The sequence below is a fragment of the Panicum hallii genome, chromosome 6 (assembly GCF_002211085.1).
Source record: "Panicum hallii strain FIL2 chromosome 6, PHallii_v3.1, whole genome shotgun sequence".
NCBI lineage: Eukaryota > Viridiplantae > Streptophyta > Magnoliopsida > Poales > Poaceae > Panicum > Panicum hallii.
Window position 1 is genome coordinate 11200936 of NC_038047.1, and position 18169 is coordinate 11219104.

Genomic DNA, 18169 nt, shown 5'->3' on the forward strand with positions numbered 1-18169 from the left:
GAGTAGTTGGTCTAGATTAGAATTTTGTTGGATTCTATTAATTTTGGTACTTTGGTTAACTGATGGTTAAGACCGGAGTTTAATTTGATTAGTAATTCTTCAGCTTCGTTTTTTGGATGTCGATCATTTTGGATCGATTCCTTCGCTTTTTGGACCGTCCGACAGGAGCTCCCTCCGATCCAACGGCCACAAGCCACCGTGCTCCGCGTCCTCCACCGATCTAACGGAAGCTACCCCACGTCTGAACGTACTACCGCGGAGGCTTCCAGATCCTAGCCAGGCACCCACGCAAGATAAATCGCTCGATCCCAGTATCGCACGCACGCGTCTTCCCTCTCTTCCGAAGTCGACGGCACCCGTCCCGTCTCGTCCCGCAAGCGAAACCCCAGCCCTAATCCGGCTCCGATCTCGCCCGCCATGGCCGGCAAGATGAAGGAGTTCGACGGCGCCAGCCCAGCGTGAGTCCTCTCTCCTCCGCCGTACGCGCATTGGTCTCTTTTTGCGCCGCGGAAACGGTATTCGCTGAATTTTGTGCTCTTCATGCAGCAAGATCTTCATCGGCGGGCTCTCCAAGGACACAAGCATGGGTAAGTGCGGATCCGCTCCTGCTTTTCCTTTTCGTGTATCCCGTTGTTCGTTCTGGCGTCTTTTTCCTTGAATTAGATAGGATTTGCTCCTGTTAGCTCAGATCTGGTCGCTAGTTGCTTGTAATGGCGTTTAGTTGATCCAGTGGAGATTAATTGATTGGAGAATTTTGTGTTTCGTGTTGGCATGTGGTTGTCCTTACGGTAAGTAAGCATGTCTAATTTAATTGCGGGAGCGCTGAATTACGTTTTTGCTGTTTTGTTTAGTTGCGACGAGAAGCTACTCCTCGAATTTCTTGTTTGTTGAGGATTTGGTAACGTGGTAGTTATTTGTTGTATTGATCTTCTTATGAGCCCATGATGTTGGTCAGGTTGGGGATGAACTAATCCCGTTGTTAGGTCCCTGTGATAGAAATACATGGTTATTATTTTGCTCGGCAGCGCTGCCCTATTCTTATGAAACGCCTGGGCAAGCTGTGCCTGTGACATTATGGTGACAAGTTGTTTTATCCCTGTTGCTACTAGTATTTTCTGTTAACTTGGCATCTCTTAATTTATGGTGAGACACTGTTTGTTTACATTGTCGGATGTCTACGTTATAAGTTTCTGAAGCAAAATACTAAAAGCATTCAGTAATATGTACTTGCATATTTTTCTGGCATATTATAATACATGGCTTTCTGGGACCTACATTTTGTATGTATTTTGAGCTGATCAATTTGGGTATGTGACATGTATTTTATTAAACTTGCTTACTATGTGTTTTGGAGCTGTACTAGAATTTTTTTAATATTGTATGTCTGTGACTCATAATCACTAGTCATCATTGGAAGATACTAAGTTACCCTTAGCCACAAGTTTTATTCTAGGACCTTCAGTTTGCAACTAACTTCTTTACTATTAACTTGCAGGTACATTCAAAGAGCATTTTGGGAAGTACGGGGATATAACTGATGCCGTCATAATGAAGGACCGCTACACTCAAAAGCCCAGAGGCTTTGGATTTATTACCTTTGCAGATCCTGCTGTTGTTGACAGAGTGATTGAAGATGATCATGTTATCAATGGAAAGCAGGTAAACTTTTTGGTTGTCTTTGGTTTAATATCTCTATCTTGATATCTGCTCACAGTACATAGCAGGCACTCTCGTGTATAGTTTGAATTCTCATTCACTGTTAAAATTCAGGTTGAAATTAAAAGAACTATCCCCAAGGGTGCTGCGCCCTTGAAAGATTTCAAGACAAAGAAGATTTTTGTTGGTGGATTACCCTCTGCTCTAAAAGAAGGTATACATGTGTGTGTTATTGGCTGCATAGTAGCTAGCTAGCTCTAATATTTTGGATACTAAGCTGAAATTGCCAACATAAATTGATCTACAGATGAGTTCAAGGAGTTTTTTTCAAAGTTTGGAAAGGTGGTGGAGCATGAAATCATTCGTGACCATGCAACTAACCGGCCACGTGGATTTGGTTTTATAGTCTTTGATGCTGAAAAAACTGTAGATGAGTTATTAGCTAAGAAAGGCAATATGATTGATCTAAATGGTTCTCAGGTGAGATTTCACGTAGTGCTTTTTGAACTATGTAGTTTCGTACAGTCGGGCCTGCACACAGCAATAAATTGTGGCTCTCTAGTTAATTCTAAGAGAGCAGATCCTGTTGTGTCTTCTGTTTCTGTTGCTTTAGTCGCACTCTTATATGAGTGGCGGGTTATTAGCACTCCATTCTTGGAAGTAAACCGTCTTGAAAGGAAATATAGGTTGACTTTCTTGCTTTGCTGTAGGTGGAGATCAAGAAGGCAGAACCAAAGAAACCCTCTAACCCACCACCTCGTTCAATTGATAGGGAACCTAGGGGCCGTCCATATGCGGACAGTTATGATGGATTTGGCAGCTCCTATAACTATGGTGGTAGTTTTGGCCCCTATAGATCACCTGGAAGTTTTGGTGCTAGGCCTGGTGGCTACAGTAGTGCTTATGGTCCTGTTGACTATGGTAGTGGCTATGGTGCATATGGTGGAGCATTAGGAGGATACAGGGGAGAATCCTCACTCTATTCTAGTCGTTTTGGTAGCACATATGGAGGAAGCTTTGGTGGCGGGTATGGTGGTGGCAGTTATGCTGGTGGATTAGCTGGTGCCTATGGACGTGATGCTGGGGTTTATGGTGGTTCTAGCTATGGGCCTAGTTATGATTCTTCTGGTGCTAGTGCTGGTTCTGGTGCTGGGTATGGCACGGGTGGACTCTACGGTGCTAGGACAGGCTATGGTAGCACTGGTGGCAGTAGTGCTGCTGGTCGTTACCATCCATATGGAAGATAGAAAAGCATCAGAGGCTGCTGTTTGCTAGAGAAACTTGCAGAAGATCAATTCTAGATATGTGTTCAAGAGAGATTTGTCTGCATCTAGAAAGGCCTATTGAAGTTCAATATGCTCATATGCACTTTTATAGAAAGACAATTCAGTGACTTAAAGCTAGCCACTAGTTTAGTTTATGCTCTTGAGATTGTTGTCTTTTTAGGTCTTTCATGATTAAACCTAATGGTTGTATGTGTTGGTTCTTTGTTAGAATAGATGATTTCCTTTGTGTTTATGAAGATTGTTGTAGCTTGTCTGACTTGCCATTGTTGATGGTGGTTACTCCAACACAGGCCTTGTTTCTTTAGGTTCTTGGACATAACATATATGTGTCCGTGCAGATTGTGACACAAGTGTCTTGGTCTCTGGCTGTTGCATAGAGGCTGTTTGTTTGGAGACGTCACGGTATGTGGATTAGTTGTATTTGGACCTGAATTAGTCTGGATATGCTCGCAAAGGGATTTTTTTTTACTTGACTGCTGTTCCCATGCTTTCATATCCAAGCTCTTGTTCACTTAAAGCGTTAAATTTCAGAGTTCAGTGACATAATATTATTTTGATGCACGTCTTTGTTATCCGGAAAAGTAACCCAGAAGCAGCTGCTGTTTGTGAAGCCTTAATTATGCTGTGAATTTCCCCTTTAACATCAATCTAATCAGTGATTGTTGCAAACAGTTACCGTGTGGAAGCATTATGTGTGTCTACGACTATATTTTTGCGGTAGTCTTTGACTATATTTAAGTTCAGATCTCTGTATATTCCTACTGGATGCAAGATTTTTACCTTTTCTGGTCATTTGGACCTAAAAATTTATACAAAATGAACCGATCCAGATTGAAAGAAAGTGGTGGGACGAAGATGAATTAAGAGTGATGACAGAATTGGTTACATTGGATGCACCGTGGCATTACTGTGTTTTTATTGTGTGAACGCTAGTCCAAAAGCTGTCTCCATCTCTAATAGTTTCTGTTTCTTTGAAAGCTATTTTTATATCATTTCGCATTTGCATGCGATTTCTTAATCGTGAGACGGAGAGCCATGTTAGTCCACTGCGCTTCTTTCTTTTGTCGTCGGTGGGCTGACGCTCACGGCAAGGATGATGATTGACTACACTGATTCCGCTCATATCTGTCACCAGAGGGTACAATACTCGAAAATGGTCGTCGCTATTCTTTACACCTTTTGATTCTTCATGCATAACAGACCCTGGAGAAGAACAAAATTACATTGAGACCCACACCTAGCCACTCTCCACTCTCCAGTTACAACTTCTATCATAGAAGACCCTATGGAACACAACAGTTACATTACTAGTCAACAGGACCTTCTCCATGCTCGGCTGTGTGTGTCGCCACCCACATCGATAGAAGAAAAGACGCTCAAGCCGGGACTTGGCCCAGACCAGGCCATCCGAAAAGACACCTGACGTTGGTAATTAAAACATCCAACCGTTGGAGCACGTTGGTCGCCATCCTCGGCAACACGGCCAGGGAGCAGACCCATGCCACTGATGAAATCGCCGACCCGTGCTCGTCATCCTCGGCAACACAGCCAGGCAGCAGACCCACACCACTGATGAAATCGTCAACCCGCACTATGCCAAAACACATGATCAGTGACGGGGCTGAACACTCATCGGTGACACGAAAAATTCGTGACACTAAATTTATGTCACTGATGTGACCACAATTGGTGACGTGTTTTTCCGCGTCAACAGTGACTCCTCATCAGTGGCGCATTTTAGTAAGAACTGCGTCTCCTTTGAGTGTCACTGGTGACGCGTTTTAGTAAGAACTGCGTCTCCTTTGAGTGTCACTGGTGACGCGTTTTAGTAAGAACTGCGTCTCCTTTGAGTGTCATTGGTGACGCGTATTTAGGAAAAACTGTCTCCTTTGATCTCATCGGAGACGTGTTTTGCCAAAACGTGTCTCCAATGACCCTGGAAAAACGCGTCTCCAATGAGGAATTAAGAAACAAAAAATATACCTCACATACATCACAGATACACATATTTTATCCATTACATGCATTCTACAGATGTTTCAACCTTCCTAACAATTTGCAACTATCATTACATACATTCTATAGATGTTACATCCTTCCTAACAGATGCAGATGAAAAGGAAGAAGAAAGAAAAGTCTGACATAGCTTGGACTCTTCACTGCTTGCCACCTGCGATGAAAAATATAGTCTAAACATTAGTTGAACACAACCAATGTATAGGCCTATAGACTTGTTAAACTGATAATCTAACAAGTACTCATCAGTACCAAGCACTAATTATCTTGCAAGGAAATCAATCCAAGTAGTTATTACCAATATATCAAGAACACAAGAAAAATCAATTATACAAATTATTAAGATGTTCAGCTAAATTGTATTCTGTGAGTTGCATTATACAAAATTCAGTTAAACAAAATCCAATAGAAGATAGGAATACTACACACTACCAGATATGTGAAATAGGAAGGAACAAGAAAGTTCAGTTCACTCCTCGCATTGTGCCGAGGGAAAAGAATGATCTAGTCAGGAACATTGTACACCTTGCTACCTGCAGAAGGATACAAGAATTTATTAGTACACTGGCACGTGTAAAATTGAAACGGAAAAGATTTAGTTCCTAACTATCATGCATGCTAGATTGTGCTCAAAACTGTAAAAACTACGAAGTGATGTAATAGAAGGCACAGTTAATATACTTGTAATGAGACCCAGTTTACAACTCAGAAAAGAAAAGAGCTAACCAGGAAAAAAACAAAACTGGAACAAACTTGACCAAAAACACCCATAACCGAGGCTACTCTAAGGAGAAAGTCCTCTGCCGACCTCCAGTTTCTCCAGCCTCTTGGCACCTGCCAAGCACCACAAGTCATGTTCTGCCTTGATGTCTCTCATAATGGAGGAAACCGAAGGAGAGGCGCCATTAAAAACACAATCATTTCTATGCTTCCATATGACCCAGGCTCCCAAAATGATTAAGGAATTTACTCCTTTCTTTTTCTCCTTTTGAACTTTCTTCATTGCTTTTCGCCACCAGTTAGCAAAATTTCTTTCATTCGACTTGGGAGCCGCTGAAACGAGATCCAATGCTTGGAACAAATAGAACCATACTTGCCTCGCGACTACACAGGTAGTCAACAAGTGCTGGGCAGTTTCTTCTTCTTCGTCACAAAGCGGGCATTTGTCCGAGTGCTCAAGACCCCTCTTGGCCAAACGATCCGCTGTCCAACAGCGATTCCGAATTGCCAACCAGAGAAACAATTTACACTTGCCCGGCGCCCATGATTTCCACAACCGGCGCCATGGTTCAAAGGTTACTGAACCATTGAAATACGACCTGTACGCCGATTTGGAGGAATATTGACCTGAACTATCGAGCTGCCAGATGTGTCGATCTTCTTGGTCACCATGGAGAGTGATGTTCATAATACAGTCCCAAAGTCTCAAAAAATCTCTGATCCCGTGCCAAGATAACCCGCCTCCATTTCTAATGTCTTGCAGCCATTGCTCATCGGCAAGAGCATCGGCCACAGTCCTAATCCTTCGAATTCTCGGAGCAATGACAGCAAACACCGTCGGCGCCAAAGTTTCAATAGAGCAGCCATGTATCCACCGATCAGTCCAAAAGAGAGTATTGTTCCCGTTGCCTACTTCCGTGGTAACCGCAACCGCAAACAAATGGTAGTCCCCTTACATTAACCTTGTCTCATAAGGGGACTACCATTTCTCTCTCTAATGCAAAGAAGCGCAGCTCTCCTGCGTTTTCGAAAAAAAATATACTTGTAATGGCTGTTCTTGTATCATCTGTTTATGGGACACCAAATCCCATTGGCTAGGTGGAGCAAGCCCTGTATCAGACTCCTTTATCCCTGCACTATTTTTTAGTAGAAGAGCATACGTCTTAGGTAAGCTAATCCAAAAGTATTACCCTCCAAACATTCAAACAAGCTGATTAACTGCAGAAGAATGTGAAACTCCAGACATAAGATGAGGTTCTAACTATCTATTAAGAAACATGTCTGAATTTACAAAGCAGAAATAAGTTGGAGATACATTTGGCATACAATATTTATAGCCTGAATATTGCAACAGTTCCATGAGGACACCATCAAGGCATCAACCAAACAAATAATTGCATAAAAGTGACCGAAAATCTTTAAGTGTGTCATAATGAAACATCACATCACTACAGCTTATCAGTTTACTATATGCAGCATCCTCAATTAATGACTGTCTCTATTTGCTGCAAGTAAGCAGCTAGCTGAAAGCCTGAAACAAGTGTTGCCAAGTTAAATAAAAGCTTGCTTTGCACCCTTATAGTTTTGGAGAGAACTGGATACTCAGTAGTAACTAAAGCCAATGAACAAAAATGGTTATCATCAGCATAATAGTACGCCAGTCCCCAGGGATAGCTTCTGTGCAACATGTGCTGTGAAATGATCACCACTAACTGCTCCCAGTTTTTACCGCACATTATCCTAGCAAGGAGTTCTTAGCTACAGCCGTATACTTAGGCAATATTATTTATTTTTAAGTATAGGTATGTATACGGCTAATTTCACCTTGTATACCGAACCATATCAATTGCACGAACGATCAATGCATAGGCTAATTTCACCTTCACCAATCTACGTCCTCTCTATCAACGCCCAGCCCCCTTAAACCCAGACATTAGCACTCAAATGCAGTACTCCTTTTTCTTCAAGCAGAGTAACACGTATAACAAAACGAGCTGGCCCCCCGACATCCCGGCTACGCGTGTGGGCTACGGATTCGTAGTATATCGACCGCCAAAGGTAGAGCTTCGGATCCCACTATGAGGCCCAACGCACCAGACCTTCTGCTCCAACCAATTCGCATCCCCGATGACGACGGCGTGGCGGAGAGATCCCCTCCCCTTGCCGCGGGGGCCGACGGCGCGGGGCCTCGTCGGCTGCGGCGTCGTCAACCTCGACGGCGAGCCGGGAGAAGATGGATATGCTCAAGTAAAAAACAATGTTGAGAGTCCTCAAGTTGAGAATTATCGAGTATGGCATGAATGAAGAGATACAAGCTCAACTAGATGAACATTAACATATTATTTATTTTTAAGTATAAGTATGTATATTATTTATTTCTAAGTATAGGTACGTCGTACTAAAAAAAAGGAACGCAGTCCTAGTTATTTAACAACATGCATGGAAAGTGCTCATAGTTAACTTATGGAAGATAACTTTGAGTGAAACCTTTAGTTACGCTAACACTGGTTACGCTCTCTTGAAGGTGTTCAGTTCAGGAGTGAACTGGTGGTCTAACTGGTTCAGGAACCGACCTCACCTGTCTGCATAATTTCTTCGATGTAGACCCAAAACAGCTTCAGGAATCTGGTCTGAGTTGTTCTTATTTGACATAATGGCTAGTTTCTTAGTGTGAGGGTGTATATACCTTTTGATCCTCTCCTTTGAGGGCCGTTGGTTGCTTTCGGTGTTCCTGGGTATGTTGAAGCATTTCTAACACTAATAGAGAGCTCAACCTCTCTTCGTGAGATAGGCTTATTTGGCTGGAATCTTTGAGTTTGAGTTAGGTTGAGAGAGTGATTGTGTGTGAGTTTTAGAGAGCAATTCATATTTGAGCTCTTGTGGTTAATATCAAAACAACTCGTGAAGCATTTGTTACTTTTGGAAGTGTAGCCTCGTATACGACACGACAAGGCGTCATTGGCTAGCTCGTAAGCTTATGGTGTGTCACACCCTAAAATATTCAATTGTAAGATGTGAATATCCTTTACAATATGTTCATCTATCAATAAATTTTTTCAAGAATTTTAAAGATTTTTTTGGCAATTATTCTATTTATCCATTTTTATTTGGAAAGCTCTAAAATTCTTTTTCATAAGTCTCAAATATTTTATTGGGAATCCTCGAGTCCCAAATTATCTCCCGAGTTTTTCTCGGAATTTTTGGGATTTTTCCGGATATAGTTTTCATGGGTTAAAATATTTATCTGGACTTTTCTAAATTTATTTTAAGCTTAAAATATGTTCTGGAAAATATTTCTATTTTGATTCTCATCATAGTCGAACCGAGCCATGGCTGAGGGGTTGTTTTTGCCAAAAAGCATCTAAGAGTGAGTCCTCGCTTCCAAGTTTTGGTATCAAGTTCTAGTTGATTAACCATTCTAGGTAAGCAACTGATGAGGACATTGCCACCAACGATGCATCCACACCTACACCAGTATCTACTTCGCCAACACCACTTGGTCCTATTACTCGCGCTCATGCTCATTGGCTTACCCATCAAGTAAGTTAACTCTTAAGCTCAGGTTTATCATATTTAAACAATGGAGACACGTGCACTCTTGTTTTACTCAGGAACAATGGATTGGATCAAAAGGGAAGAGGCATCGCGCAGACTGGATTCGGACTGCAGGATAGACACGACTTGTGACGGCCACCACGACTTCATCCGGACTCCACTTTGGTCATTCAAGTACTTCCTGGAAAGTTTATCAAATATACTTTCCAAGGGATCTGGAATCACCTCCATATCTGTTCGGAGTCAACTACAATCGTCGATTTACTACAGAGTCCTTTTTAGCCATGGTGCTGCGTCACCCTATTTTGGCCCAATGGGCCGTGTAACAAGTTGAGTCCAATTCGGACATGTCCTATGGTTGTAACACGACCCCAGCACCCTTGTAGTCGTTCTTCCACTTCTTTATAATCTTTAGCCGCCGCCAAGAACACTGAGGTTTTTTTAGATGCAAGTTTAGCTTTTGCTATTTCCTTGTAGGCGCGCGTGCTGATCCAGCCGCCCGTCTACTTGATTTCGAAACCCCACCATATTTGAGATTCAGTTTGAGATCTTCAATTACGTCTCGTATTTTCAGTATTTATTCTACTTGTTCTTGCTAGTTCTTCGACTGCTTGCAGGACGAGTGCCCTAGTGGCCGGATGTCACGCTCCATAAGATCGCGGCAACCATAGGAGGCGGTGTATCGGTTGCTAAGACACAACATCATTGGAAGGCTATAGTCGGACCGTGAACGTCATCTTCTCCATTAGTCGAGTTATCCCACACCTCTCATCGGAAGATCAGGAACAAACCCTAGCGGGTTCGCAACAGTAACTATCCAAATCACGCATGGTGGAAACAATTAATTTAATCATCCAACAAGATTAATCATCATCATTGTTCCTCTTCTTACTCTATGTGGTAAAAGGGTTAAGCAGTCTCAATGGTCATGAGAAATGGTCAATTCGAATCGAATTTCTTAACCTTGCAAGGGGAAACCTAATCACACGCATGGGCCCAGATGAGTCACCCATACAACCTTTTCCCTTTCTTCCCGGGTTGTGGATCAGGGCCACCCCCCTTGAGTATAGAGGTCCACGAACAATGGAATGAAGCTGAGCTGTGGCTGCTCCTGCACTCACCATGTGCCCATGGAAACAAAGTCAAGAGGGTGAGGGTAAAGTCCACTCGCCGGTCCAATCAGGTACTTAAGCTTACCGATTACCATATTCTCGGCATGTGGTCAGTACCTTAAAAAACTTAACCACCACTACCACACACTGTGACCTTAGCATTTTCGCTAAACAGATGAGGCCTCAATCATCAACAGGAATATCGTAACATAGCCCCGTCCGTTGATCTTATGCTTCCAACATAAGTAAACAAACAACTCCTCTATCTCGCGAGTGATAGGAAATCACTCGACTTTTATGGAAGTCCTATTAGCATGGCAATCTAGTGACTGACACAAACTAGTGTTCATATCATAGGTACCTAGGATCATGCATCTAGGGTTTCAATCCACTCCTACAAACTTAATGCACAATACCATATATAAGTAAAAGCTGCATAAGTTTAAAAAGTTAGGGGTTATGCTCTGGGGCTTGCCTTTCTGAGCAAAGCTAGCCTTGGGCTCTTCCGAATTTTGGTTGGGGTCTTCAACTACTTCAGTTAGATTAACTTGAGCTTCACGCTGCTCACTCTCGGACATGGGCATCAACTCGTACGTTCCGTCAGCAAGAGCGGTACCGTCTACATGAGATGCATATGGATGAGTTTATGGTGGAAAGACATAACGTCACTTTCACTATAAAGTTGTAGTCCAACAAAACTCAAGTTAAGATATAAAGCATTTCATTCATAATTCCTTGAGCAGTCATTTACCGAGTACTAATTAGACTAACTAACTCCCTTAAATACTATAGTAGGTTCTGTTCTGGTCTTAAACTTTCTACACAAGGCTACTCATCTAAATAAACTACCATCAGTACTTGCCTAGATTAAAAGATACATTCATGAGTTAAATAAACTAATATTTATTCTAGAGCAAGATTTATGAAGAAAATCAAGATGTGCCTGTAATGAAAGTTGTAGGTCTTGTTACAGGGAACTCAGGACATTTTAGTTTGTATTTTTCTAATTTTCTATGATTTTTAATGGATTTTACAAGTTGCAGATTCAAACCACATTACACAGCTTTATGTCTTATGAATAGGTCCCTGGTTTTATGCACGGAGGACCCTAAAAAGAACTTGGTTATTGCAATATAGTCCCTTGGCATGACTGCCATGGTTGGCGGTCAAATTTTAGCGAGGAGGCTCGCCGGCGCCGAGGGGAAAGGGGGCAAGGAGCAAGAGTGAAGTGAGGGCTACCTTGTGATGGCTTCAGTTGGAGCTAGGGTGGCCAGAGTTGGGCTGCCGGCGGGGGCAAGCTCAGCTCCGGCAAGCTCCGGCGAGGGAGAGCGACGGGGGCCGGGCTAGGGAGCTTTAGTGGGATGAGGGTAACATATCATGGGGGTTGACGGGGGTGCGTTGCGGGGCTTGGGCACGGCTCCAACAGGCCGGCGGCAGGTGCTCGGCGCCTATGCTTGTCGTCGTGCGGTGGCCGGGAATCGGTTGCCGCGTGGCGTGTGCATGCTGGGCAGGGAGGGATTCGGGTTAGGGAGGGAGATCGCACTGTCGCAGCCGGGGGTTGGAGGGTGGCTGCCGCAGCTGGTTTGCTAGATGGCGAGCTTGCCGACTGGCTTGTTCGGACGTAGCGGCCAGCATCGCGCGGCGCGTGGGATGTGGGCGCCGGGCAAGCACGCTGCGTGCAGAGGGCTAGCATGTGGGAGGGGCATGACGTAGCTGGTTGAGGAGGCAACACCAGCCACAGGCTTGGCGCCTAGCGCCGGCAGGCATCGCCGGCCACATGGCCGGCGGTGGCTGCCCCTCGATGGGACAGAACAGGGGAGGGAGAGGAGAGAGAGAATAGAGAGAGAAACTAGCCAGGTTAATTTCAAATTTTTCTCAAAAAACTTAATTGAAGCTTGAAAAACTTTGAATATGAAAGTTGTGTAAAATTTCAAAATGTATAACTTTTGTTTTAGGCAAAAGTTTGTTCAAGTAATGGTTTAAAAGTTGTTTTAAATTTACTACTACTAGGATTTGAATTCCTCTTCCTGAATTCTAAAATTCGAATTTGCAATTGGTCTTTTAACTCAACTTGCTAGGCACTAAAAATATGCATGTGTTTATATGCTACATTTATTGTGTCAAGTTGAGCATAAAAGATTTCAAACACAAAATGGAAAAGTCCCATGTTACACACATACATATACATGCATACGTACATATATGACATGTATTATTTTAATTATTCTTGGTCATTATGCATGTTGTTGTGTTTCTGATCTTTGTTTTAGCAATTTCAAACACCTAAGGTGTTATAGCCTTTCCCCCCTTGTCAGACCCGGGTGCATGGGACCGTACACGTGGCATACCTTTCCTAGGATAAGGGTTGGGACATGGCCCACACCCTACATATGTGTAACCACTAGTAGCCTAGTAGGACTGCTCCTACGATAGTCAAACTAGTCGGATACAGTAGGGAACTACCAGAAAAATACTCGGGTAGGACTCTAGACATTTATCCAACTAGGACTTCCATGTAACCTATCCTCCTAGACTATATAAGGGCGTACAAGACCCTCTCCAGGGGAGAACCCACGGGATCCTCCAGGGAACGACCCAGGAGATCTCACAATCACCATCAAAGGCAATACAAACCACATAGGACGTAGGGTATTACGCTCTCGGCGGCCCGAACTTGTCTAACACCTTGTGTTCCTTTGCATCTTCGAGTTCCTAATCTTGGCAACACCCTACCTACAAACTCACCACCTCAGGGGTATCCCTCGGTGGGCATGGCAGTAAAATACCGACAGCTGGCGCGCTAGGTAGGGGTGCTCATTGAAGATCCATTGGAGAACTCGATGGCATCATTCAACTTCACCAGCGATGTGCTCGACGAGGGCATGACCTTCATCTTCGGCTCCTGGGTCTGCGTCACTGACGGTTTGGATGGCTTCAACAACCACCTGGCCAACTCCAAGGAGCTGGAGGCTTCTTCACCAACTCGAAGCAGCGACTTCGACTACTTCATCGATGATTTCGACGAGTTGTTGCTCCCTGATCTACCTAGGTAGATCGAAATCATGTCTGTTTTCAATGCGAATTCAATTTGTGTTGCACCAGGACTACTCGGATCAGATTCAAACCGATCTGAGGAGCCTTCGCGATCCAAGTCCCTCCCTGACATGGAGGAGGACATGGATCGCCTCTTCAAGATTCGATACAAGGGACCACCGCACATCGGGGGCTCCCCGCTCTCGACTACAACTCGGATCCCAACGCATCTGGGTCTGCATCACCAGCGAGGTGGTGGCTTCAACTACGACCTCATTGAAACCAGGAAGCCAATGGCATCTGCTACAGCATCCCGCCGTGACATTGAGCATCTCGGCGGAATTTGATTTTCGATCTAATTAGAAACCGTAAGGACTAGCCTGGATCCAACCCGGCTCCTACTCGTGATCAACTCGAATTCAGCCTGTGCCGCAATGACGACAGGCCATCGCCCCCCCTGACGATGCGGATCAACTTCAACTAGCACTGCAGCGCAGATGCACTGCTGTCACCGGCTACGACTACTTCGACAAATTTGCGTCGCCAACGACTACAACAACTATTCATCTTGACTAGAAACTAGTCATTAACGAGCCTTAAATTACTTGGTGACTAGTTCTGCACAGCCAACAACTGGTCGGGATCAAATCCGACTGGTTGGTTTCTTCAACAAATCATTGCGGCTACCTCCATGACTGCTGTTGTTTCCTTGACAACCATCCACGAGTGGGTGTGATTCGACTACTCCGGCTACTTGTTTCGGCAAGAAAACTAGTCGGGAGATGGCTTCACACCGTCAACAACTAGTCGGAATCGACTCCGACTAGTCGGCTTTATCAACAAGCCATCACAGCTCCATCAACGGTTGCTGCAGCTTGTCAACAATCGTCCATGAATCAAGTTAAACCACTTATACCTTTTCTGAATTTTTTCATAGGAACGGATACTTTTTGTGCAACACGCATTCTCTTTACAAGCCATGCCATGCCTGTTCCCGATTGCCTGCAAGGTCCGCCCTGCAACACGGGCGAGCGGGTTACACTTTATAAGTGTGCTCCACGAGCGTTCTCTTTTTGCGTGCAGCGCCGAGGGCTTTAGTTTCCTCTCAACGGTTGCTACAATACCCGGGTAGCGTACACTTATCGTGACACCTCGACTCTTCTGTACGCCTATGCAACTATGGGTGCACGCGGCCAAGCTCCCTGCACAACGGTTTATGGTAATCAGGGATCAGGTGCTCACCATAACAGGCTACCTACCCGGCATCATTATGCGACCTAGCAAGAGTACAACGCGAAAAATTTTACATGCATTTTACAATGCTAGGATTTGCTCCAACACGATATCATGTATATCAATTACAACATACTTTTATGTTTACCTTGCAAGGGACCTCATCTAGACTGTGCTACTGGGCAAGTTGGATTCAACTCTGACTAGTTGACTTCATCAACAATCTCCCACAACAATTTCAATTTTGTGAGAACACTTGACTACACGTCACTGACTACAACGACTACTCGCAGGATTCAACTCCGACTAGTTGGGCTCATCGCCAGCCGTCGTCGACTACTTGACTTCATGAAGACTGCATAGCAGCACGATGGCGACTACATCAACTACTCGTCTCACCTACAAGCTAGTTGGAATTGACTCTGCTTGGCGATAGCCGACAACTAATTCGACTACTAGTCTCGTCTACAAAACTAGTCGGAATTAACTCCAACTAGTCAGCTTCATCGACGGTTCAAGATCCAGAGGCACTTGGCCAATACCTGGCTCAGGGGCTGGCACCATTGACTACGAGGCATATCCTATGCGACTTATCAAGCTCCCAGGCTCGGGGGCTGGATACAACACGGCTCTTAGCGATGAAGATTGCATGCCGCGATTCTTTGGACCCTTTATTCCAAAACTTGGGGATTTGGATTCAAGGCTCGGGGGTTGCGGGACACGTGTCATCAGTGACTTATTTTTCAAATCTGCTGGAAGATAAAGATAGAAGACTCAAAATGAAAATGACCCTCAACCTAATTCTACGAGTCAACCTAAGGCTCGGGGGCTACTCCATATGGAGTGCGAGTTTAATCGCACCCCATATAAAAGAAGATAACTATTCAGGGCATGAGCACCTCACAGCCTCGATGTAGTCAAGAAAGTACTCGGAGGACATCTTCAAGATGAAGCTCGGGAGAACTCGAAGATGTCTTAAGAAGTACTCAAACACCTGCAGTACTCGGCTACGAAGAGCTTGGGGTCTTGTCAGACCCAGGTACACGGGACTATACACGTGGCATACTTTTCCTAGGATAAGGGTTGGGACATGGCCCACACCCTACATCTGTGTAACCACTCGTAGCCTAGTAGGACTACTCCTACAGTAGTCAAACTAGTTGGATACACTAGGAAACTACCAGAAAAGTACTCAGGTAGGACTCTAGAGAATGTATCCGACTAGGACTTCCATGTAACCTGTCCTCCCAGACTATATAAGGGCGGACAGGACCCCCTCCAAGGGAGAACCCACGGGATCCTCCAGGGAACCATCCAGGAGATCTCACAATCACCATCAAAGGCAATACAAACCACACAGGACGTAGGGTATTACGCTCTCGGCGGCCCGAACCTGTCTAAAACCTTGTGTTCCTTTGCACCTTGGACTTCCTAATCTTGGTGACACCCTACCTACAAACTCACCACCTCGGGGGTATCCCTCTGTGGGCGTGACAGTAAAACACTGACACCCCTTAAAAAGAATCTCATCCTGAGATTCGGGTAAATAACTTAGCGTGTAAGGTGCATGTACCTTTGGACGAATTTAGAAAACTGCGAAAATTTTGGTTTAAATAGCTTTCAGTTTTCCAAGTGGCTTCCTCATCGGTGTGATGGCTCCATTAGATTTTATACATTTTAACCACTTTTATTCTAGTGACCCTTTCCTTTTGATCAAGAACTTTGATATGATATTCAACATAAGAGAGGTCCGGTTCTACCAATATTTCCTTTTGTTCAACAATTTCGGTCAAAACTCGAATACACTTCTTGAGTTGAGAAACATGAAAGATATCATGGATGGTTGCAAGTGGAGGGGGTAGTTGCACTCTATAGGCCACGGGTCCGCAAATTTCGGTGATTTCATAAGGACCAACATATTGGGGGCTAATTTCCCTCTGACTCCAAACCTTGGCACACCCTTGGTGGGTGAAACGCGAAGGTAGACATGATCACCAACTTCAAATTGCAAAGGTTTTCTCCTTTTATCAAAATAGCTCTTTTCCCAAGACTGTGCAACTCTTAGATTCTCTTGTAGTACTCTTACTTTTTCCTCTGCCTCGATTACCAAGTCTTGTCCAAATATTTTACGTTCTCCGTTTTGGGACTAACTCAAAGGAGTTTGACACCTTCGACCATACAAGGCCTCAAACGGTGCCATTTTCAAACTTGCTTATAGCTATTGTTGTATGAGAACTCTGCTAGAGGTAAGCATTTGTCCCAACTTCTGTCATAATGGATGACACAAGCTCTAAGCATGTCTTCGAGTATTTGATTTACTCTCTTGGTTTGCCCATCCATTTGAGGATGATAAGCTGGGTTTCGAATCAGTTTGGTGCCAATAGAAGCTTGTAAGTGTTCCCAAAAGCGTAATACAAATTGAGCACCATGATCTGAAATAATCGTCTTGGGTACTCCATGTAAGCAAACGATACGATTGAGGTAAATCTCAGCATATTTCTTGGCAGTGTAGGTAGTGTGTACCGGAATAAAATGTGCCATCTTCATGAGTCTATCCATGATAACCCATATGGAATCGTGCTTTTGGGAGGTGTTGGGCAATCCAACAATGAAATCCATACATATGTCTTCCCATTTCCATGATGGTATAGGCAAAGGTTGAAGTGTACCGGCTACTTTCAAGTGGCTAGCTTTTACTCTCTGACATGTGTCACATTCCGAGTCATACTTGGCAATTTCTCTTTTCATTCTAGTCCACCAAAAGTCTTGCCTAAGATCTTGATACATTTTGCTACTGCCCGGATGAATAGAGAATTTGGAAAGGTGGGCTTTGTCAAGAATTTGCTTTTCCGAGCTCATGATTCTTTGGAACCACTATCCAACTTTCAAACCATAGAACCCTATTATGGTCTTGGCGAAAACATTTATACTTCTCCTCTCCTAGAGAATGTTTTTGCTTGATGATTTTAACAGCTTCATCATGTAATTGTGCTATGATGATTCGATCGTTGAGGGTTGGTTCAATGGAAATATGGTTTAGAGTGCCTTGGGGAATCATTTCCAAATTGAATTTCCTTATCTCATGACATAACGTTCCATTATAGAATTCTGCGCACAAGAAATTGCAACTATATTAGCCTTTCCTAGGTGATAGTGCACCTCAAGATCATAATCTTTGATCAATTCCAACCATCTTCTTTGTCTCATATTCAGATCAGCTTGGGTGAAGGTATATTTGAGACTTTTGTAATCAGTGTAGATATTGCAATGAGTGCCCATATGATAATATCTCCAAATCTTTAAAGCATGAATGATTGTGTCACACCTAGTTTTGGAAAGCAACCGAATGCATCTCATATGTGCGCTAGGATCAAGTTCCACATATATGATAAACGATACAAGTGTATACCCAAAACAATGTCATAACGAAAGAGAGTATTATAGTACTTTATTACATGATCGAAAGTCTTAATCTTAAGTGAACAAATATTCGTTTATAACTAGCGGCGGACTTCAACTTCACAGTAGAAGACTCGGAGACATACGTCTAGAACTCCT

General features: G+C 43.8%; 1 protein-coding gene across 1 annotated transcript; it reads left to right on the forward strand.

Annotated features, from left to right (window-relative positions):
• The first annotated feature begins 288 nt into the window (after positions 1-288).
• LOC112897850 (heterogeneous nuclear ribonucleoprotein 1-like) lies at positions 289-3410 on the forward strand. The gene is made up of 6 exons (XM_025966244.1): positions 289-458; positions 547-587; positions 1496-1659; positions 1771-1870; positions 1964-2136; positions 2367-3410. Exons 1-6 carry the CDS (start codon positions 418-420, stop codon positions 2901-2903), a joined length of 1056 nt encoding a protein of 351 aa, XP_025822029.1. The 5' UTR covers positions 289-417; the 3' UTR covers positions 2904-3410.
• Positions 3411-18169: the final 14759 nt, after the last annotated feature.

Coding starts and splice junctions, on each gene's coding strand:
- LOC112897850 (XM_025966244.1), top strand. CDS start 418: ATGGCCGGCAAGATGAAGGAGTTCGACGGCGCCAGCCCAGC. Junction 588..1,495: donor CTCCAAGGACACAAGCATGG/GTAAGTGCGGAT, acceptor ATTAACTTGCAG/GTACATTCAAAGAGCATTTT. Junction 1,660..1,770: donor ATGTTATCAATGGAAAGCAG/GTAAACTTTTTG, acceptor GTTAAAATTCAG/GTTGAAATTAAAAGAACTAT.